The 22,860-nt window shown below is 37.8% G+C and overlaps 2 protein-coding genes across 3 annotated transcripts in view; both read right to left on the bottom strand.

Moving 5' to 3' along the window:
* LOC143738142 (NACHT, LRR and PYD domains-containing protein 3) overlaps positions 1-13,819 on the bottom strand; it is a 56,659-nt gene extending 42,840 nt beyond the window's left edge. The window contains exons 1-8 of one of the 2 annotated variants that reach the window (XM_077230110.1): positions 13,595-13,819; positions 12,696-12,792; positions 8,770-8,874; positions 8,595-8,699; positions 8,387-8,491; positions 7,718-7,852; positions 7,438-7,542; positions 1,435-3,183 (exon numbers count right to left, since the gene is read on the bottom strand). In XM_077230110.1, the coding sequence (XP_077086225.1) occupies positions 1,435-3,183; positions 7,438-7,542; positions 7,718-7,852; positions 8,387-8,491; positions 8,595-8,699; positions 8,770-8,874; positions 12,696-12,745 (2,354 nt within the window). In that variant the 5' untranslated portion in view covers positions 12,746-12,792; positions 13,595-13,819. The remainder of the gene's footprint in view (positions 1-1,434; positions 3,184-7,437; positions 7,543-7,717; positions 7,853-8,386; positions 8,492-8,594; positions 8,700-8,769; positions 8,875-12,695; positions 12,793-13,594) is intronic. The other variant, XM_077230111.1, reaches the window with a different exon arrangement.
* A 1,023-nt stretch (positions 13,820-14,842) lies between these two features.
* On the bottom strand, positions 14,843-22,548 carry znrf2a (zinc and ring finger 2a). The gene is made up of 5 exons (XM_077230134.1): positions 22,064-22,548; positions 16,637-16,735; positions 16,296-16,401; positions 15,691-15,759; positions 14,843-15,513 (listed from the first exon to the last, which is right to left on the bottom strand). Exons 1-4 carry the CDS (start codon positions 22,341-22,343, stop codon positions 15,702-15,704), a joined length of 543 nt encoding a protein of 180 aa, XP_077086249.1. The 5' UTR covers positions 22,344-22,548; the 3' UTR covers positions 14,843-15,513; positions 15,691-15,701.
* Positions 22,549-22,860: the final 312 nt, after the last annotated feature.

The raw sequence follows: 22,860 nt of genomic DNA, 5'->3' as shown, positions 1-22,860 counted from the left end.
TTGATCTTTTTAATGGAACCTTAATGAATAAAAGTATCAATTTCATTTTTTTTATCTTACATAAAATCTCACACATGTTTGAATGATATCATTGGTGTAAAAATAAATACAATTACAGATGTCAAGATATCAAGAATTTGTATTTCTGCAAGCGATGGCACCATTGTTGATATCAATGATTCACATTTTTACTGGGGGAAATCTAATTCCTGATATCAAAACTAGCCATTGTTACTAGTAAAAAATTCAATATCTGATATCCAGAATTGGCATTTTAACTGCAATTTAACTGAATTGCAATCTCATCATATCCTGTTCCCATGAGTTAATATTCCATAGGCACAACAAAATTTAAGGGCCCTGTCCCAATACCCACACTTGCATCCAGCAGGAAGTAAGTGTCAAAGACTGATAAATGTCAAAGCTCAGTGCGCTTAATGCACACTAAATCCACACTGACTCTAACGGTACGGATCCACTTTTGCGACACGACTGAAGCGTGGTGTTACGACGCCTCCCCTCATAAGCATTCCTCAAGTTTACCGCTATGGGAGTGGTTTTGAGCCAGGGGCTCATGATTCGCCCAGTCTCCATGTGCTCTACTTCTATTGGATAGTCGTGTCACGTTCAACGGATTCATTTGCATAAAGATGGGCATCGTCCAGATTTTTGACGCGCAGCATTTTTCCAAATGCAGCGCCGCCTTCCCGGGATGCTTGACGTCATCCATAGGAATAAAGTGGAGTGCGGCGCGACAGAAGTGTCGCACAGACAAGTGAATCTGTACCGTAATATGGCTTCAGAGCAGTATTTGAGGCTGACTGTACTAATCCACTTGTCCGTGCGACACTTCTGTCGCGCCACACTACACTTTATTCCTATGGGTGACGTCAAGCAACTTTAACGCACACATGGAGACTGGGCGAATCATGAGCTGCTGACCACGCCCATAGCGTGATATATATATATATATATATATATAGCTAAATATATATATATAGCTAAATATATATATAGCTAAATCCTGAACAAAGTGCTTTCTTTACCTAATGATTTTGTATGGGTATTTGACAGCAAAATATATTTCCTAGAAAAAAAATACTAAAGTGCTGTCTAAAAAAACATTCCACAATGTCAAAGTTCACAAAGCAAAAAACTCCAGAGAATAAACTCCAGAGAATGGTTTGAATATTCACAATCACTGTAACTTCTACTTTCTATTACCGTTAATGTAAAAATAAATAAAAATGAAACAAATTGGGGGTGGGTCGCTGTGGAGATAATTGGCCTTTGCAGGTGATTATCCACTCCTGCTGCTAATAATGGGATTTGGTGAAAATTTCCATTTGTGTTGTATTGGTAAGAAAGCACATGCTAAAATCATAAATGTGTTCATGTTTTATTAGTGTAGTGATCGTTGTCAGAGTGACTTACTGAACTGATCTGTATTCTTTAACCACAGGCAGCAGCTTCTGAAGAACTTCATCCGTTGTATTTTGGGCTCCAATAAACCGTTTTAGATCAAACACATCCATCTCCTGCTCTGATGTCAGCAACACATAAACCAGAGCTGACCACTGTGAAGAGGAGAATTTGGTTTCTCTTATTTCTCCAGATTTCAGATAATGTTGGATCTCCAGCATCAGTGAATCATCCCCCAGTTCATTCAGACAGTGGAACAGATTGATGGATCTCTCTGGAGAGTGATTCTCCTTGATCTTCTGTTTGATGTACTGAACTGTTTCCTCTTTGTTGTAGGAGCAGCTTCCTGCCTGTGTCAGTAGTTCTCCTAAGAGAGTCTGATTGGACTCCAATGAGAGACCCAGAAGGAACCGCAGGAAAAGGTCCAGATGTCCATTCTTACTCTGTAAAGCCTCACCCACAGCTGTGTGATGCAGGCCAGATAGTGGATTAAATGTCTTCCAGTGTGCATTTATGCAGTTGTTTGTACAGAAGAGGTGTGCATGTAGAGCTGCTAGATGTTCCTGAATGCTCAGATGAACAAAGCAGAAGACTTTCCCCTGATTCAAGCCCAACTCCTCTCTGAAGATCTGAGTGCACAATCCTGAGTAAACTGATGCTTCTGTCACATCGATGCCAGACTCTCTCAGGTCTTCCTCATAGAAGATCAAGTTGCCTTTCATAAGCTGCTGAAAAGCCAGTTTCCCCAGTTTGACAATCAAGTCTTCATCCTTTATTTTCTTGTCATAGTCCTTCTCATGTTTGATGTTGGTCTGAAGGATCAGGAAGTGTGTGTACATTTGAGTGAGAGTCTTGGGAATCTCTCCTCTCTCAGCTTGAGTCAACATCTCCTCCAGGACAGTGGCTGAGATCCAGCAGAAGACTGGGATGTGGCACATGATGTGGAGGCTCCTTGAGGACTTCAGGTGTGTGATGATCCTGTGGGCCAAACTCTGATCACTTATTCTCTTCCTGAAGTATTCCTCCTTCTGTGGCTCATTGAAGCCTCGTACCTCTGTCAATCGATGGACACACTCAGAGGGGACGAGATCGGCTGCTGCTGGTCTGGAGGTGATCCAGATGAGAGCAGAGGGAAGCAGATTCCCCGCAATCAGGTTCGTCAGCAGCCCGTCAACTGAGGCTGATTCAGATGTATTACACAGTTTCACATTAAAGTTCAGAGACAGACGACACTCATCCAGACCATCAAAGATGAACAACACTTTATATTTATCACTGGATATTTCCATTTCTTTTGTTTCAGGAAAAAATATATGAAGAAGATCTGAAAGACTGAGTGTTTTGTCCTTCAGCAAGTTGAGGTCTCTGAAAGGAAGTGGAAATATGAGCTGGATGTCCTGATTCTCTTTCCCTTCAGCCCAGTCCAGGATGAACTTCTGCACAGAGACCGTTTTTCCAATGCCAGCGACTCCCTTTGTCAGCACAGTGCTGATGGGGTTGTCTTGTCCAGGTAAAGGTCTAAAGATGTCACTGCATTTGATTGGTGTGTCCTCTGTTGCTGCTCTCCTGGATTGAGTCTCAATCTGTCTCACCTCATGCTCTTTATTGATCTCTCCACTTCCACTATCTGTGATATAGAGCTCTGTGTAGATCTCATTCAGGAGTGTTGGGTTTCCCTGTTTTGCTGTTCCTTCATACAGACACTGAAACTTCTTCATCAGACTTGATTTGAATCTGCTTTGGACCACTTGAGAGCCATGACTGAAAGAATAAAATAATAGAGAAAAATTACAACAAAATAAAGAAAATGTGGTTGTAAAATAAATGAACACTGGTCAATCAAATAATCACACAATATTACACAAGCAACAGTGGTGTATTCGTAATATCAGCATGGCTGTAATTTGGTCATTTGCACAAGCCATTAGAGCTGCATCCATGAGCATTGATATCGATTTCATGAATCAAATCTGTTTTCAATTTGACTATGAATTCATTTTGGAAATATTTTAGGTACATAGTAACACTTGTTTCATTTGTTAACATTAGTTAACTATTAATAATGAACAAGCTATAAAAAATACTTCTACAACGTTTATTTTAGTTAATTTCAGCATTGACTCATTTATTTTTAAGAACAAATGTTGAAAAAAAAGGAAACTATCTTTTGGTACATGTATAGCGGCACAACAAAAACAATCCAAAACTGCTAAGGAACTGAGTGCAGGAATAACTTCTGTGAGCACTCACCCCCATTCTTCCATACTAACACGCACACACACACACACACACACACACACACACACCAGGTGTCTTAACCCCACTAAATTAATGACACTCCGCTTCTAGCATTGGTCACATGACTTTCACATTACAGTGCTCCTACAGTAAATTACCAGAATTTAAAAGGTATTAACAAAAGTTTTAAATTTAAATTATATTTATTTTCTGTAAGATTGTTCATTTTCAATTATCTTTTGATTATTTTCAAAGACATTTGCTTTACCAGTTTCAACCTCCCTCTTTCTTACCCCAAGGACCATTTTCAATTCCTAAAGGCATAGAGGGGCTGATAGTGATCAAGGCCTGTAGGCCAAGATGTGTGTAGATCAGGGGTCACTAACGTCACACCTCAAGTATGGTGGTGGAAGTTGTAATTATCTGATTGGTCAGTTTGAACGTCTCAAATTTGTGTTTCAGTCACAAGGTCAAGAAAGGGATAAAAGAAGATTGTAACTGTTGCTCTGTCTCTTTTTTTTCACTGGCTCTCTTTCTTGGGGCACTCTTTTCTTTGACTCCTCTTTTCATTGTCTCTTACTATCTGCACTCTCTCTCCCTCTCCCACGTTTTACATATATGCTGGGTACAATTACGTAATGGTAAATTAAGTTTTTATCAGCTCATACATCTATTTTGTAACTGTTTAAAGTGTTCTACTTTCAATTACAAATAATGTTGTAACTAGTTTTGATTTGATATTGATTTTGAAGTGATACCCATTGCAATGCAATATCGGCACACTATAGCAACTCTCTCCCACATATTTAGCTATTGTAACTGTTCTTATTTCCATGGCTGGTATAAGTATCAGTGGGTGCAGGGCCATGCACAGGGGGGTGGCCCGGTGGCTAGAGCCACTGCCCTTCTGCCCTCATCAGCTGAGGTGTCCCTCTCGCCCCCCTCCAGAGGATTCCCATAAAGGTGTTCTGTCATTGCTCCGCTAAAGATCCACTGATTCCGCTAATCCGCACCGTGTTTTCCTGCTCGCTCCGCAGCATCCCTCACAGACAAGTCTGTGCCCACGTGGAGACGGCAGTTTCAGAACAGAATGTCGTCCCATTGACAGGTAGATTACAAATTACAATCAAAATTACAGACAGTGGTTGATTCACGAAATTAGTAATTTAGTAATTCGTTGTTGTATTTCTGTCAGTAATGTTTTGCTCCTGGTCTTCAAATAGTGCTAAAAACTTGTGCAAAATATCCATGTTCTTGGAAGATAATTAGAATTGTTGTTCAATCAAATTATTGTACCTGATCTAATCTAATATAAATAACACTAATAAATAAATAAAACACTAATACATTAATAACATTGTCTGTTGTTGGCACACTTTGTAGACAAAAAACAATGCCTTCAAAAAAAAAGAAGACAGAGTGAGAAAGAGCAAAGAGAGGTTAACATGGCATTCATTGATACAAAGTTCCAAAAAGCCCCCTTTTTTGGTTTTGGCCACTCCCCCTCAAAATGTCTATGCACGGCAGTCCTGCAGCCTGAACCCCTGTAGGAAATCCACCCTTACAGATGTAACGACTGAGACAAATCAGACACAAGTATTTGTTATAGTTAACAAATAATATTTTAAACTCACTCTGGGATCTGTGGTCCCATCCCCTCAAAAGGGCAAGGTCTTAGTTACCATGACCATGATCAGATAAGTTGGTTTTATTGCTGTTAAAAATGTGGTAACATGTTCAAGACAGAGACGATGGGGAAGACAGAAACAGCATTTAATACAGACTTTGCTGCATTAATTATAGACGAACTGATCTATAAATGAACATACACATTTTGTGAATGATTTACTGTATTTTGTAAGTCTTTTAATATTATTATTTTGTTGATGCTGTGTATTTTACAATAGAATCAATGGTCACCTATACCATGCTTGGTCTCTATAAATTGGTACTTTGCAGATCGAAATGATTGTGTACATGATATGTCAATAGCTGTGCAACATATTAGTATTACAAGAATCTTTCTTAGTTTCTTCATCAAAAACAAATCCAGCTGCACATGCAAATGAGCATGCTTAAAACAAAGATTCATAAATCAACCACAAAGGAATTTTCCCGCTTGGAAACTTCACCCTCCTCATTGGTCAAGCAAACCCGGAGAGGTGGGGCCTTTCTCAGGCTTTATTAGAGACCAATTCACAGTGACTCCCTCTCTTGCTTATGCTTCTTCACTACTGGTTGATGACTGTGGGGACCCCAGCCTGCTATGCTTTCACTCTCCCAAAAGAGTCAGACTTTTCTTCAATCCAACTCAGAGGAAAACTGCAACTTTACCATTGCTGAATGGACAACCATCAACTCTTCCAACTTCCTCACTCCTTGGTTGCCTGCATGGCCTCTCCGGCCCAGGGCCGGCAGGTCACAATCTGCATGTGCCCAGCCATGTGCTCATAGAGAGAGAGAAAACCTTCAACCAGAACAGAGTCAAACTAACCATGCAAGTTCATTATATCTTCTTCATCCAACTTTAATTTTCAACAACTTCAAGAATTGTGTCGACTGCACAGACCATACAAGTATCAATTTAATGAGGTGCTCTGAAAATGATAAGCTGATGGTTCTTTTCATAGTTAGATGGATCTTTTCCATAGTTCCATTTCCTGCTTCCGGTTCCATTCTGTCACTCGCCCTTTTACCCGTGTATGTATGTATGTGTTTAGAGTAGTTATGTTTGTGATTTAGTTAATAAAGCTTGTGCACAATACGTATTTGGTTCTGATTCTCTGCTTGAAACAAAGTTTACTTTACGATTTAGATTTTGAATACAGGCTCTTAGTACTGTACAGTAAGAAAGACATTTCCCTTCCCCGGAAATGAATATTTCTTAGAATTAATAAACAATTAACGCTGAGTGTTCACAGGACGAACAGGTGGGTTGATTGTAATATTAATTTTATTACATTGAGTTAATTATATTAACTGAAATATTCATAATCAATTATAACCAGTTATTATTGATTATTAATACAGGTGAAACTCGAAAAATTAGAATATCGTGCAAAAGTTCATGTATTTCAGTAATTCAAATTATAAGGTGAAACTAATACATTTAGTATATATAACTATATACATATGCATATTCATACTTTTCAGAGGGCCGACATTTCTGTATTTAATTTTTATTTATTTATTGATTTCATGTAATGTTCTAATTTTCTGAGATTTTGAATTTGGGTTTTTCATAAGCTGTAAGCCATAATCATCAAAATTATAATATTGGCACGATATTCAAATTTTTCGAGTTTCACCTGTATTTCATAGTTAATTCGTTACACAGATTCCAACATCATAATAATCAATATTTTTTAATTGTATACAAACATTTGAATTGCACATAAAGCAGGTTTAATGAACCCACACATTAATGAACCCACACACAAATTAAACTTCCTGAAAAAGTGACCACAGGACAGATAACATATTAGGTCAGGTTAAAATACAACTATATATAATATAGTGCAAATATTTTAGCAAAATTACCCTCTCTAGTGTTCTTTTCTGTAGCTTACTAATAAACTATGATCATTGGATATCTTTCTTGATGTCAATGTAACATTACATTGTAAGCTGACATCTTTCCATGTTTTGAGTAACTAATAATTGACGACGGGCCGTTGAATTATTAGAAAAATAATGCACACCTGCGGTGGTAATACGGCCACGACGCAAAGCTGAGTATCTAGATAGTTTCTTTATATCTATATAGAAATGTTGTACCTGAGATCAGTTGATGTTTGTCTTCCCTTTAATTGTATTATGCTGCCCATAGACGAGCCAATCTTCATGGAAACAGATCTGGACATTGGTGAGTTTGATCTTTGCCTATGGAAACGACATTAATAGAACAGAAACGACTATTTAAATGGTTGATTTTACATGTAGATCATCCTTACATAGAGAATCTATCTATCTATCTATCTATCTATCTATCTATCTATCTATCTATCTATCTATCTATCTATCTATCTATCTATGTATCTATCTATAAATGTTGTACCTCAAATCAGTTGATGTGTGTCTTCCCTTAAATGTTATTATGTTGTCCATAGACTGGTCACTCTTCATGGAGACACAGCTGGGCTCTGGTGAGTTTGGTTTGGGCCACTTCCCCTCAACATGTCTGTGCACGGCCCTGAGTGGGTGGTAATGTACAGTACAAGAAATGTACAGTTTTCGACCATCTTGCAGATAATGTTTATTTAGTCATTAGGCAGTCCTGCACCCTGAACCCCTGTAAGAAATCCACCTTTACAGATTCCAACATAATAATAATCAATATTTTTTAATTGTATGCAAATATTTAAATTGCACATAAAGCAGGAACCCACACATATAAATTAAACTTCCTGAAAAAGTGACCACAGGACAGATAACATATTAGGTCAGGTTAAAATACAACTATATAGTGCAAATATTTTAGCAAAATGATCCTCACTAGTGTTCTTTTCTCTAGCTTACTAATAAACTATGATCATTGGATATCTTTCTTGATGTCAATGTAACATTACATTGTAAGCTGACATCTTTCCATGTTTTGAGTAACTAATAATTGACGACGGGCCGTTGAATTATTAGAAAAATAATGCACATCTGCGGTGGTAATACGGCCACGATGCAAAGCGGAGTATCTAGATAGTTTCTTTATATCTATATAGAAATGTTGTACCTGAGATCAGTTGATGTGTGTCTTCCATTTAATTGTATTATGCTGCCCATAGACGAGCCAATCTTCATGGAAGCAGATCTGGACATTGGTGAGTTTGATCTTTGCCTATGGAAACGACATTAATAGAACAGAAACGACAATTTGAATTGTTGATTTTACATGTAGGTCATCCTTACATAGAGAATCTATCTATCTATAAATGTTGTACCTTAGATCAGTTGATGTGCGTCTTTCTTTAAATGTTATTATGTTGTCGATAGACTGGTCACTCTTCATGGACACACAGCTGGGCTCTGGTGGTTTTGATCTTTGCCTATAGAAATGACATTAATAGAACAGAGACAAGAAATCTAGAAATATCTATCTAGAAATAAATGTTGTACCTCAGATCAGTTGATGTGTGTTTTTCCTTAAATGTTGCTGGCTTGCCAATAGGCTGGTCACTCTTCAGGGAAACACAACTGGACTCTGGTGAGTTTGATCTCTCACTGTGAAATGAAATTTAATAGAACTAAGATTTCCATTACACGAGAGTAGATGTTAAAACTTCATGCTGATTTGTACTCGGCTTTCGCCAAGATAAGCAACAATAAGACGTAGCTTTACAGTAAACTATGCTTCACCCATTTACGCTTCTTTCCATATGGTGGTGTGACTCCCCTTCTGTCCTGCGTTAACGACTACAGTGTACTTGGCGCGTCAGCACACACGACGGCTGCAACTACAGTGTGGTCTCCCTAGTGGACCAGCGCGACAACCGTCTGGATTGAGCCAAGTAGGGCACATCTCTAGGGTCTTCAACTGGGCACCTTCCATCCTCAGTGTTTCGTCGACTAGCCCACGACACCTCAAGAGGGCTCGACAGTGACTCTGGCGTCCCAGAGTCACCCCCCTCCGTCCCCCACTCAACTCAGCCCAGCTTACTGACCTCTACATCCTTCCTGCTGCTGAGACCTAACCACAATCTCACAATCTCTCCGCAACCCAACCATACGCGCCAACCCGTTTGACTAAGGCTGTCGAGCCCCACTGGTGCGTTAATATGCAGTTTCAGTCGCAACGGTTCCGTATGGCATACCACCTACCGCAAAACCCAATATCTGCCCAACCACCCGTCATTCATGCAATATACACAGGAACGTAATGACTGTAAATACTATACAACCTATACAAATAAACCAACAGACTCTTCAAGTTTTCAAGAATTCTACGAAACCGTAGCATGGCGGCCTGTACACAGCCAGCTAGAATCTTTCCGTCTCAACCACAGCCAGTTGCTGCTCCTTTCTGCTGCTTCAGATAAGTTCTTTACTGTGCAACGCAACTCTTGGCCACTGAATCCGACGTCTCTGAGGAACCGGGTTGTAGAGTGTGCCACAAAACCTCGACAACCCACTTCCACTGGATAAACCCCGACTCTCCATCCTCGCTGTTCTGCTTCAGTGGCTAGATGAGCAAACCCCAGTTTCTTCCTCTCATATGCCTCATCTACCGCATCCTCCCATGGCACTGTTAACTCTTATCAGTTGAACAATGCGTGCTGATCCAGACCACAAAACAATATCTGGTCGTGGGTTAGTGGTGGCAATCTCAGGTGGAAAAATAAGCCGTTGATCAAGATCAGCCAGCATCTTCCAGTCCCTAGCAGCATCCAGTTGTCCTGGGCGAGAATTGGTGTTAGCACCTTTTCTTGGTGGTTGCTCGCATGGGCGGAGGAATATTGTCTTCTGCGTGTAATGTTTTGCTAGAACAGGCGGCAACTTATTGGTCATACTACGCTTGCCTTCCAATGCTTAAGCCAAAGATCGCAATACTTGGTCATGGCGCCAAGTAAACCGACCTTGGCTAAGAGCCACCTTACATCCTGTCAAAATGTGCCTTAATGTGGCAGGTGATGAACACAAAGGACAAGAGGGATCCTCTCCTACCCAGAGGTTTAGGTTCTGCGATGATGGGAGAACATCATATGTTGACCTAATAAGGAAACTGATCCTACTCTCTTCCATTGACCAAAGGTCTTGCCAGCCCATTTTGCGTTGTTCCACACTCTCCCATCTCATCCACTCTCCCTGCTTGGCCTGGGAAATGGCCTTTATACATCTCATCCTCTCCTCCTGCTTTCGCACCTCGTTGACTACCAGCTTCCTCCTTTGAGCTGGGCCTTCCTTCTGCCATTTAGGAGGAGCTAAACTGAGCCCAAAACCCCCTCTTCCATGCTGTACCTGTCCCACGATATCCCCAATTTGAAGGTCAGCCTTTGCCTCTACTACAGATTTCTTTGCTGACCACTTTCTACCAGTTTTTACCACAGGGGCTGCACATTTGTCGCGTGACTCTGCTAAAGTCATTTCCAGTCTGACCTTGGCACACTTAAACTCCTCGGTTAAAGCAGAGACTGGCAGCTGCAATACTCCTTTACTATAAAGTCCCACTCTGCTGAGGCAGCGTAAATCTCCCAACCATTTCCTGATGCATGAACTTATTAACGCTTCCAGCTTATCCACTGTTGTCAAAGAAACCTTTCACTCATGTGGCACTGAACCATATGCATTAGCCAAATCCAGGAATGTCACGTGGAGCTCCTTCCTCTCCTTTTTTGCTGACTGAATTCGTTGCCAGATAACATTGTTGTGTTCTAAGCATCCTGAGAACCCTAGAATGCCCGCTTTTTGAACTGAAGTGTCAATGAATTCATTCTTTAATAGGTAGGTGGACAATCTCTGGGCAATAATGCTGAAGAAAATCTTACCTTCAACATTTAATAGTGAAATAGGACGAAACTGACTGATGCTTTTAGCATCTTTTTCTTTAGGTATAAAGACTCCACCTGCTCTGCGCCATGCTCTAGGTACAACCTGTTTTTCCCATGCCACTTTTATCAATTTCCACAGAATTCGCAGAACTCCTGAAGCACTCTTGAACACTCTGTACGGAACTCCGTTAGGCCCTGGAGATGATGAAGCCCTTGCCTTTCTCACAGCCTGTTCTACCTCTTTCCACTTAGGTGCACAGACCTCCATTTGGTATTCTGGTGGATTGACAGGTGGGATGTCTGATGGAATTGACATAGGCTCATGCCTTTTTGCATCTGTATGCGTTTCCTCCAAATATCTCTCTAGCTCAACCCTAGATGCTTTTAAAGTGCCATTCTTCTCCCTGGTGAATAACTTCTTTACGAATTTGAATGGGTCTTTATAGAAATAAGCCCTTGCACGTTCCTTCTTTTTGTAGCGTTTCCGTAGACGCTCAGCTCTGCGTAATGTTGCCAGCTTATCTTTTATGGCCCTTTGTAAGAGATTGAGTCCCTCCTTCTGACTTTGTTCTGCTCTTTTCCATTGCTTCCTCAGCTGTCTCCTTTCTCTAACTAACCCTTCAATTTTCTGCTGCCGTCTAGACATTCCAGGAGTAGTCTGTACTTTTTCCTTCATTTTTTCCACACCAAACCTCTCACTTCAATATGCGTAAATGATGTCCCCAAATTTATCCAGCTTCTTTTCAACTGTACCAGTTAATCTTTCCAATGCAAAGCATAGATCTGTGTTTACCGTGTCCCATGCAGTTTTCTCACTAGCTCTTGGCCATCTAACTCGAGGCCTATGCCCGTTGAGGTTCTTCTCTCTCTTATGCTGTTTAGTCTGACCGGGTTCACAAGTATTAATATGTTCATCACTAACTGTGCAAGCCCTCCTCTCCCCTATGAAAGGGGTGCTGATATCCTGCGAGCTGTGGTTTGCTTCCTGTCGCTGGATTTCATTCGACTGACTTGACTGACTTCGTAAGAGGTACTGATCAATGCGAGGCCCTTGTCCTTTCTCCCTCAAGCATTTCATTTTCCCTTGATGAACCTTCAAACCCCTGACCGTTGTCACCTTGCTCCAGCCACAGACACAAACTTGGAGTTCAATGACTTTACTAACTGCAGATCTTGGACTAGTCTTACTCTCCATACTCATATCCGTTTCCATTCCTAAGTCGTTAACCATGTTGTCCAACATTGAGTCATCTTCCGCCCCTGCTCTCGCATACTCTAGGGGTATTTTTAAGATAATAGAATAGAGACAAGAATTCATGTAGTTGATTACATGCACATAAACCTCACACGGAGAAAGGTTGAAGATTGCACAAGGATGATGTTACCCAGTGTACAGAGACACTCTGGTTCCTAATTATATCTCAGCATAAGAATATGAGAAGGCCACTCAGAACACCTTAACCATTGCAAACACCCAGAACTACTCCGTTATGTAACATACAATGCAACATTTTCTATAACATAATGATCATATATGAAGACTTTAATGTAGCCTACCTGCATCCTGAAGAAGAATCTCCATTGCTGAATGATTCTTTTTCCTCCATGATTCGTTAAACTTTCATGGAGTTGCAGGTAAATCTGATAAGTCACACTGACATACAAAAACAATTTAAAATATTTTACGGAACAGTGAACTTGAACATTATAGAAACCATACCAAACATTTATCTAAACAAAACGTGACAAACAGTTTTGGATTACAAAAAACATCATACCAAACTTCAACTTCAAGACAAGTTATTTTTTATTTCTTAATTTTGTAGATGGAAAAAAATGTATTATGAAGAAATATAAAAATAAAGTCTCAAATTGTCTTGCTATCCCTCTTTTGTTCCTCTAAGTATGTTACTGGTGAACACATTACTTTAAAGTGATTGAGACAGAAATATGGTTAGGGCATGTAGGTATGACGTGATATTAATGTTAATAAGTTTTAAAACTTCTCACAAGGGCATTCGATAAAACGTAAATTTCTGCAACCCTGTAAAAAATGCTTTAAAAACGATGCATGTTTTGCATAGCCTAGATTGTAACATCAGCTTAATTACATCAATTACATCAAAGCGTGAGACCTTACAGACTTTTACACAACTTTACAGAAGTGAACACATAGGCTACTTGTCGATTTTTGGTTCTCCAAACAGGTCTATCTAAACTTAACTATAACCTACTTATTTTCTTTCCGGGTCTACGTTGAGGGTTTAGTATCAACAAACTACCGAAAATCCGAAAATTAAACCAAAAACGTATATTTTAAGTAGCCTATAAGGTATATCTGTCTAACAAAAAGAAAATGAAGATAGGAAAATAATATCAAGATGTTCAAGTTTCGTTAAGTAGCCAACTTCATGTTTAACTTGACTTCGAAGTTATCTTACAACACCAAGACTCACCTTCATCGAAATATTAGGTACCAGACAACATGCTCAAGGTTTCCGTCCAGCTGCACGTAAATTCCTGCATAAACAACTAAATACTGTTAGCCCCTTTCCCCCTTAGTTTTCCCGATTTAAAGAATATAAAGCTCCAGTGGGTGCAGTCCAAATAGGCTACAATGAATCTACTACTTTCACTTTCGCGTTTTGACATTCCAGCTCAATCCAGATCACACAAAAAGCGGTTATGAGAGACTAGACCGGTTTTGATAAGCAATCAATAATTATATTCAACATATGTTGGCAAAGAATGGGGATAATAAAGACAAGTTTAGGGGATTACTAGTGTGACAAATGTTACGAGCTTTTTAAGATCATAGATAAAATTAATCAGAAACTCATAAAGTCATGTTTTATCACAGTATCATATTTGTAATCTTTCCAAAACTAAGTTCTCGCTGCCCAGTGATTTGAGGGAGCAATAATTCAAGTTCTCAATCTCACATGTAGGCCTACTGGGCATAATTAATACAGGTGAAACTAGAAAAATTAGATTATCACGCAAAACTTCATGTATTTCAGTAATTCAGGTCAAAAGGTGAAACTAATATATTTAGTATATATAACTATATACCTATGCATGATTATAATTTTCAGAGGGCCAACATTTCTGTATTTAAAATCGTTTTTTTTTTTTTTTTTTTACTGATTTCATGTAATATTCTAATTTTTTGAGATTTTGAATTTGGGGTTTTCATAAGCTGTAAGCCATAATCATCAAAATTATAACTTTTGCATGATATTCAAATTTTTCGAGTTTCACCTGTATGGCAATAGGCTACCTTTCAGAATGCTGACACTGTTGGTACCGAGATTTTGCCGGGTAGTGGTTAAAAGCATCGATCAACAACACTAATACGATTTTTCACATTTCATAACTTTTTTTATAACATCACATTCTTTTAACAGTTAATGTTTTGGTTGGGGTTTTCTTTGGAGTTGGTGGGTTTGGGAGAGTTTTTGGGTTGGAAATTGAGCGCGAAATTCAAAACATTACATTCCTGTGTGGGAAAAGTAGCCTATAACAGTAGCCTAATATAAACAGTAGGGAAGCGAGATGGTCTTCTTATTTGATGTTGGAATTTTTTTATATTGTAGGCTACTGCTAATTCCGACCACCCTGCATAATTTTGTTGAGACCTGTGAAATTATGTGAAAGGGCGATACAGAAATGGATGAAATAATATTCACTCAAACACAAAGCAGAACAGGACAGACGTCTGTACATCCCAGGGCCCTTTTAATTTATAATGATGAATTATGTTTGAAGAGATAACTCATGGGAATATTATAGATTAGGTTTTTATAGATTATTTTGTTCATCACAAGTATGTTATGTACAACACATTGAAAAAAAAAACAGCACTTATCACAAAACATATCATTAAACACACAAATAACCATTAAAAGGTCAATTTCTTGTAAAAGTAATTAAAAAAATTAAAAGTGTACAACAAATTAATTATTCTTTCATGTTGTTGGTTTTCCTGACATTCTTTCATTCATCTTCCTCTATAGTTGTGTCTTTTCTATAAAAACAAAACTCTTCCTTTGGGTAACAACAGTTTCCCAGAGAGATCTGTCGTAAAAAAAAAGAGTCCTATTATATGGTTATTGATCCTTCTGGACATGAAGCAGTAATACTGTAGTCCACCATCTGATCTCTGAAGAGCTTCATGGGTAAAGATGGCAGCTCGATTACTGTTAAACAGCCCTCAGGTCCGATAATAGAACTGTGCAAAGTAGGCTACATTATGCATTACTTATTTCAGATTTGGCACAGCAGGTTTTAGGTCCATATTAAAGGTCTCAGATGGTGAATCCTGAAAAAAATTTCATCTGAGCTCTTTTCTGCTGCTCTTCTGTGTTGGAGATATCTGCAGGAGTAAAAACAAATTGTTTTGTGGAATATGTATGAACATAGTACTGGGCATGAAACAATGCAATTTTTTGTTAATTAGAAAATAGCATACCTATATCTGATAGTTATGACAACAAAAACATTGGATTTGTATGTAATCTGAAATCACTCTGTAAAGTGTATAACATCTGACCTGTTTTAATGTTAATCTGTGGGATGTTCTGGACATGATCTGTTGACCTCGAACCATTCATCAATACACCTGGAGGAGCAGAAGATGAGATGATTTTGTAAAAGTTTTTCATACCAATATTACTGTGTAAGATGCAAATGGTCACTACTCACAAATACAGGTCCATGATCTGATTTATCCATGTACAGTTTATGTTAGTAATAAATTTAAAACAAACGCATAGCCATTTTCATATTTAAGAGACCATTTTGCACTCATTTTTCATTTAACACTGTTGATGTCATGAGTAAGAAAAGCAACAGACATAAGGCAGTGTTTTACTACGGTAAACTGCCTGCTGTTTTGGCCAATGCATAGTTTCCTATGTACAATGTTTAGACGAAGTATAGGTGAAACTGTTCTGCAGTTTTAAGAGCTATTATGTACAGTGCATAATGTTTTTCCTTGGTGATTCACTGCATATTTTTGTTGAATAAATTAGATCTAATTGAATTAAATTAGATGAACTTGTTTCACGCATGCATTACATAAACTAGGTAAACTGAAAAAAATCTGAAAGTCAATGTACAACTCACACACTGTGTGTTAGTGAATGTTTCTCATACCCTTTGTGGTAGACACAGAGACAGGGCAGTCGAGCGATGGTGTCGCCCTGAACCATGTCATCCAGACATATCGCACACTCTCCAAAGTCCTGGGATAAAACATCATCTACAGAAAGATACACATCACAACATCACCATCAGCTTCAGAGCAGCAGGAGTCACATGATGTGACGTGATGTCACATGAGGGCGCTGTTACACAACTAAACAAATGAGCTTTAAAATGGACTGTGGAGGACAGAAACAAGCCAGTCCAGCATGAAATATGTTTTTATCAATGAGATCTCAGGATTGCAGAAACAGGCCAATGATATATAGTGAGATAGTGAAGGTTTTTCTCACCATTATAATTGAGTCTGTGTTTGGAAAAACACATGGGCAAATGAACATCCATTTCATCAGAGCAGACAAACTTTGAGCAGACGGGACAGTCAAATCCAACTGAAACAAACAGAACAGACAAAAATCATTCTTAAACATTGTCATGTTTGTATGACTGATTTCCTCTACATTATATAGGTCAGCTGAAATATAACAAAACCTATTTATTTACTTCCTCTCAGTGTACAGCAATTATAAGATTACGTGGCTATAAAAAGCCAGTTTGGAAATGTTGTAACCTCGTCTGTGAGTCAATTTACTGTAATGTGCTTTATTGGGTTACCAACACAATATAAACAATATCTGATACATAAAATCCACAACACGTGCTTGAGCTGCACATGGCTGAATGACTGTAAAGCAGGATTTCAAATGAAGTTTATTAAAAAGTTGTAAAGTTCATCATAATTACACTGAACCTCTGCAGACAAAGGTCTGATATAGGGGTGTAACGATACACTCATGTCACGATACAATACTATCACAAAACATTTAAGGCAAAATAAAGTTCTGTTTTTTTGTTATTATTAGTTCCAAGACCTATGGTAAAAAGTTAACAAAAACATACTGTTGATTAAAATGCTAAATTTGGTATTCGGCTACATCAGGGGTGGACTCCTGATCCTCAATGTACAGGGCAATATAACACCAGAATAAAGCTGGTGTTATTAATTCTCAAGCTGAAAATACAGAATTATGTTAGACACATAATGCTTGCACTTATTTAAAATAATGTAGGACCCTTTTACAGGTAAAATAAGACATTTGGCATTATCAGGACACACATATATTCCCCTATTGCATTATTATACCTAATTTTCAACATTCTATTAGTTATGTGTATAAACTATTGTGCATAATTCTGTGCATGAAAGACCCAATTTACACATCAATGTACAGATATGCTTATAAATTCTGCAACAGAACACAATACAGATAATTAAGCTAATAGCATATTATTAATTATAATGCATTTCTGATGCGCATGCACAGTAAAATCAGAGAGCACTACACAAAAGTATATTTTGTAGAGATATGCAGCAGTTTTGATAGTTTAACTCATGTGTTGAACATGTTTGCAGTTTCTTTGGAAGACTCCGGCTTAAGTGAGAAATCATTTATGCATTGACCTGTAAATCACTAACTAGATAAGCAGGGAAATGTTATTACTGAGAGAGAGTCTAAACTCTTGTGAGAGCTGGGTTACAACACGCACGCACATCTTTTCGAGGACATTCAATGGTAAAATGCAATTCCTAGCCCCTTACCCTAACCTTAATCGCAACTAGTGCCTGACCCTTAACCTAATTCTGACCTTTACCCTAAAACTAAGTCTTAACCCTCAAATAGCTCTTTAGGGGTGACCGAATGTGAGGAATGGCCAAAAGTTCCTCATTCCAATGATCTAAAACTCAAAATGGTCCTTATAAATGTAACTGTACAAGCACACACACACACACACACACACACACACACACACACACACACACACACACACACCTGTTTATTCATGGGAAGGCGCCTTCAGACACACGGCAGCATCTAAAGACTGATTACAGACACAAACACACTCAACAGGAAGACAATCTATAAGATACTAGCTGATAGCCAAGTTGAATCAAGGTCTATAGTGGAACTTTATGCTGATGTTTGGGGTTAAAGGTCAAATTGAAACACATGCCTGAGTTATGCTGGCAAAGGTTGCTTAAGGATCACTGCTGTCCAAACAACACTGTCTAGTGTAGGGCTGGGTATTGACACGGATTTCACGATTCAATTCAATTTCGATTCACAAGATTGCGATTTTATTCAGTTCCGATCTCAATTTAATTTGATTTAATTATCGATTCATTTGGATATATACCAGGTACAGTACAGGAAAAAAACTCTCAACACATGCTGTAATTATACAGGGAATCCTGTGAGTTTAATATTAATATTATAACTATAATATTAATTCTAAATTCAATTCAGTAACTAACCACTCTACAAAATCATCTCAAACAGAAACTCAAAATAAATAAACATATATATTTTTTATCAAGTTAATAATTACTTAAAAAAACAATGGCAAGTGCTGAACTCCCATCAAGTCAGTCACGACAATAGTTTGCGTTATTATGATTTTTATGGGTAATCTGCATGCAGCACAAATAGAGACAGGATTTCATTTTTTTTAGGTTGGTCTTCTGCAAGAACCACCATACAATCAGATAACATCAAAACCTGTCATGTTCTTCTTAAGGAAAAAAAACTCTTTAAGGTGAAGTATGTAGTTTCTGCAACACTAGTGGCACCTATAACAAAAATAAAGCATATTACAGTAATAAAGCCTTCCACAACTCAAACATCACAAACACAGCTCTTGCAGGTGCTTGTTAAGGCATGCCAAGTAAAAGTAAGCTTTAATAAAAGGTCCAACATATTAGTAATACTTTTAGCTGTGTTGATAAGTGTAATGAGGAAACAAGTGAATAGACTAACCATGAATGGTATACTATAGTAGTCAATGAACTATTAGACTGACGGCAGAAGGTCTGGACTCCATAGCAGATTTAATATAGGCCGTCTGACTGACATGTAAAGTAACCAATCACAGTTTGTTTTGTTCCGCGTCATGTTTAGGCCGTGAAAATGTAACGTGTAAAATGTAATGATGTCCCTATAACAGACCGGTGTGTTAAACTCTTGGACGTATTTTAAAGAGTCTATGCTGCAAACTTTCTGTATTCGTCACATCCTTTTGAAAATTCAGTGTTTAGTTGATCCTGATAAGCTTCATTGTAACAGTTGTAAACACGATGGTTTTCTTCTTCCATAAGGGGGTTTGGCATCACGGCATCTTTGTTTTCAGGCGGACCGTTAAAGAACGTGACACACACGTCTCCCGGAAATCCTGTTGAAATTAACCAATACGATCACAACTTCGAAACTTCAGAAGTTTTTTTCCAATTTTCTGTGCCATATGCATCAGACATTCAGACAACGATCCGTGAGTGTGACATCTGAGACTAATGAACAGTAAACTGGGTTAAGAGAATGCATTTTAACGTAAAAAAAATCTTACATACTTAACCTTAAAAATATGAGAATTTTTCAAGAATTGCACTAAGGAACATTCTTACGAACTTCAAATAATTTACCCTAAGAGACTCCCTGCTCAAGATATTCGTGAATCTGGCACCAGATCAGATATTTTGCACAGTATTTACTCAAAATGCATACAAATAAATTAGGCTGGTTAGGCTATAGCCTGCTAGTAGATTTTGAAGGCAATGCTATTATGTTAACTGGTCGGCAACAATAATATTTTGTCTGAAATAACTACAAGCTTTTTAAAAAATGTTTGTTTAGGCACATTCTGTTTGGGTTCTGTAATTTTGCTATTGTCTGAATTATCTCATTTCTTTTTGAAATCACTTTAAGCTCATGATCTGAACTGACGAGAATATTATTTACCACACAGCAACACATATTATTGGCAGAGAACACATGACACACACACGCCTCTTGCACTTTGGCCTTCACACTCTAATTTGACACATAAAGTGCAGAAGAATGTCCCTTCAATCTTTGCAGTAAATACACCATTTCTAGGTTGATTTTCTGAAAAGTAAAATTGTCTTTGTCAGGTTAGTGTGCTGAAAGTGTCAGTTTTCGGGAAACCAGACATTTCAACCAGACGTTTTTTCATTTCTGTTTGATGCTGCAATTACATTAGCAAAAAAAAAACTTTTTAAAATTACTTTATAGAAAAATAGGTACTTTATAAAGTTTATAGGTCAGACTGTGCCTCACAAATCAAAAAGCTGGCAAACAAACACTTGATCACAGTTATTCCCAACACGACTCATAAAGAAGATTTCAACAGGAACTATGGCTCGTAAATGTCTTGTTAACAAATACAATAACTGTCAAATAATGAAAAACAATGGATTACTGTACATGACTGAAGCAGATTCTCTTACGTTCATGTGTGTTGGTTTCCAATCAGCAAAAGTTCCCTCTGATTCTTATCAATCTGACCTACTATCAAGAAATTGACCGGAAAATTCATTAATGATTTATTTAATATAGATTATCAGATTATATTAAATAACCATTGTAACCTTCTACTTAACACAATAAAGGTTTGATATTTATTGCCACTCAAAGGTCACAAAAATCTAACATTTTATTTAATATTATATGTCTGACCTTTTTGACCTGACCTTAATCTGAATATGCAAACCTTTTAGCACACACTCATTTATTTTTATAATATAGTATGTTTTTCAGCGAACATAAACACATCAGCAATAATAAAGAAATATGCTTCATCCTTTTCCATGTTCTCTTATTATTGAATGAGGAAGTCTCTCTGTTTATAGTTACCGTAACATATCCACAACAAAACAACGGTCAGCATTCAGTTCTGCTCTAGATCACAGACTGTTCAAAACATGATCTACAGAAACACACACACACACACCAACGAAAACCATCAAATATGCCATGAAACATGCAAAGGTGGTTTTGTAAAACTTTAAAACCATGTATTAGAAATCTCTCTCTATCCCACATTATAAAATATATATTTAATGACCTATAATAAGCTCCTATAATTGGGTCAATAAGATAAGTTATATTATTTGTGATTATAACACTGGCATACGATACAATAAGCAATCACATAATACCAATAAGGTACTTTATAATATAATATAGTATATTTTTTAAATGTTATGCATACATGAACTTACTGGCATCATTAAATGACCATATCATAATCACATATCAACTATGACCAAATGATAAGGTTGATAAGCTACATTGTAATACATAACAATACATACATTAATTAATTAATTCATATAATTAATTCATCATGAAATTTCAACAAAGATTCATTATATTAATGCACATGACTTAGATTATATGGTCATATAAACAAGTAGAATAACCATATTAGACCAATAAGAGACAATTGATGGCATTACCAAATCATAATCAATGGTCAATAAGCTACATTATGCTATGTCATAGGGTGAATTCAGGTTAACTGGGACAATTTTGGGCAATTGAAATTACTGGGAAAAGTGTCCCAATCAATCTGAATTTACCCCTATATGAGCTTGTAATTATGATAAGCTCAAGCATTTAATCATATAAGGTCAAACATATTAATATTATAATGCTTATGAGTATTCGCAACGTTATATAGTCCTATATTAAAAATAATTTAAAATATTATAATGAATATCAATACATTATTTATATATATATATATATATATATAGCCTATTTGGCATATTTTTGCATACATAATGCATAATTGATATTCATCATAATTTTTTTTTTTAAATCCCATGTTATTGCATTTAAATGTGATATAATCGCGGCTCTTACCGCCCAGCATGTGAGGCGTCAGGTGTACAGGTAAAGAGCCGATCATCAGTGTTCTCTGTCCGTCAGTCTCGTCTCTCCGGCCGCTGGTGGGTATAATCGCGCTCTGGATGAATGACCCGGGTCTGTGTGATGAATACTGGACCCGTTCACCGATCTGACCCGTCGAACCGCCCGCGTAATATCGCAACACTGCCGCTCGCGCGCTCCCGCTGTTCACATCGGACCCAGAGTAAGACCTGACCCGGACACCCACTGACGGACTGCTCTGTTTTGGACCCATCCTTTATAATATCAGTCTTTAAAACTCCTAGAAGCCACGAACTGAACCTTCAGCTTCAAAATATCGAGAAGCATTAACCGATAAACGCAAAATATGCATTAAACGCTCTATAGAGCGAAGCCCAAACAACTTTTCACACTTCCCGAAGCAGATGTGAGTGAGTCCAGTCGAGCACACCGCTAACTCACTCACTCAGAGTGATGCCAAGATCACGTGATCTGCTGCTGCTTCCTCCCCTCCTTGTCTCACTTGTTTTGCAATATTACTGCTTTCCTAGTAACTGTTTTTAATTTTTCTCTGCTAATTTGAAGTTCTCTAAATTGTTACATTTCACTGAAATCTTTATATGCGTATCTACTACTTCATTACCTTCTTCTCCAACATGAAGGAACCCAGAAATGAAATATTACTGCCAATGTCATTACGTAACTTTATCTATATTTTAAAATTTCTAGAATTATGTTTTAGATGAATTGTCCAGATTGAGAATCTGAGGATAACTCCCTTCTCCGAGAGC

This window comes from Siphateles boraxobius, unplaced genomic scaffold (assembly GCF_051911475.1).
Source record: "Siphateles boraxobius isolate OS27281-9 unplaced genomic scaffold, OSU_SipBor_1 139, whole genome shotgun sequence".
NCBI lineage: Eukaryota > Metazoa > Chordata > Actinopteri > Cypriniformes > Leuciscidae > Siphateles > Siphateles boraxobius.
Note: the sequence above shows the minus strand (reverse complement) of the source record. Positions and strands in the feature narration are given on the sequence as shown.

Bases quoted from the DNA above. Each gene is read 5' to 3' on its own strand.
- znrf2a (XM_077230134.1), bottom strand. From the start codon at position 22,343: ATGGGTCCAAAACAGAGCAGTCCGTCAGTGGGTGTCCGGGTCAGGTCT. The intron at 16,402-16,636 runs GTGAGAAAAACC...ATCTTTCTGTAG, and splicing joins ACACAGACTCAATTATAATG to ATGATGTTTTATCCCAGGAC. The intron at 15,760-16,295 runs GTATGAGAAACA...CTGCTCCTCCAG, and splicing joins CTCTGTGTCTACCACAAAGG to GTGTATTGATGAATGGTTCG.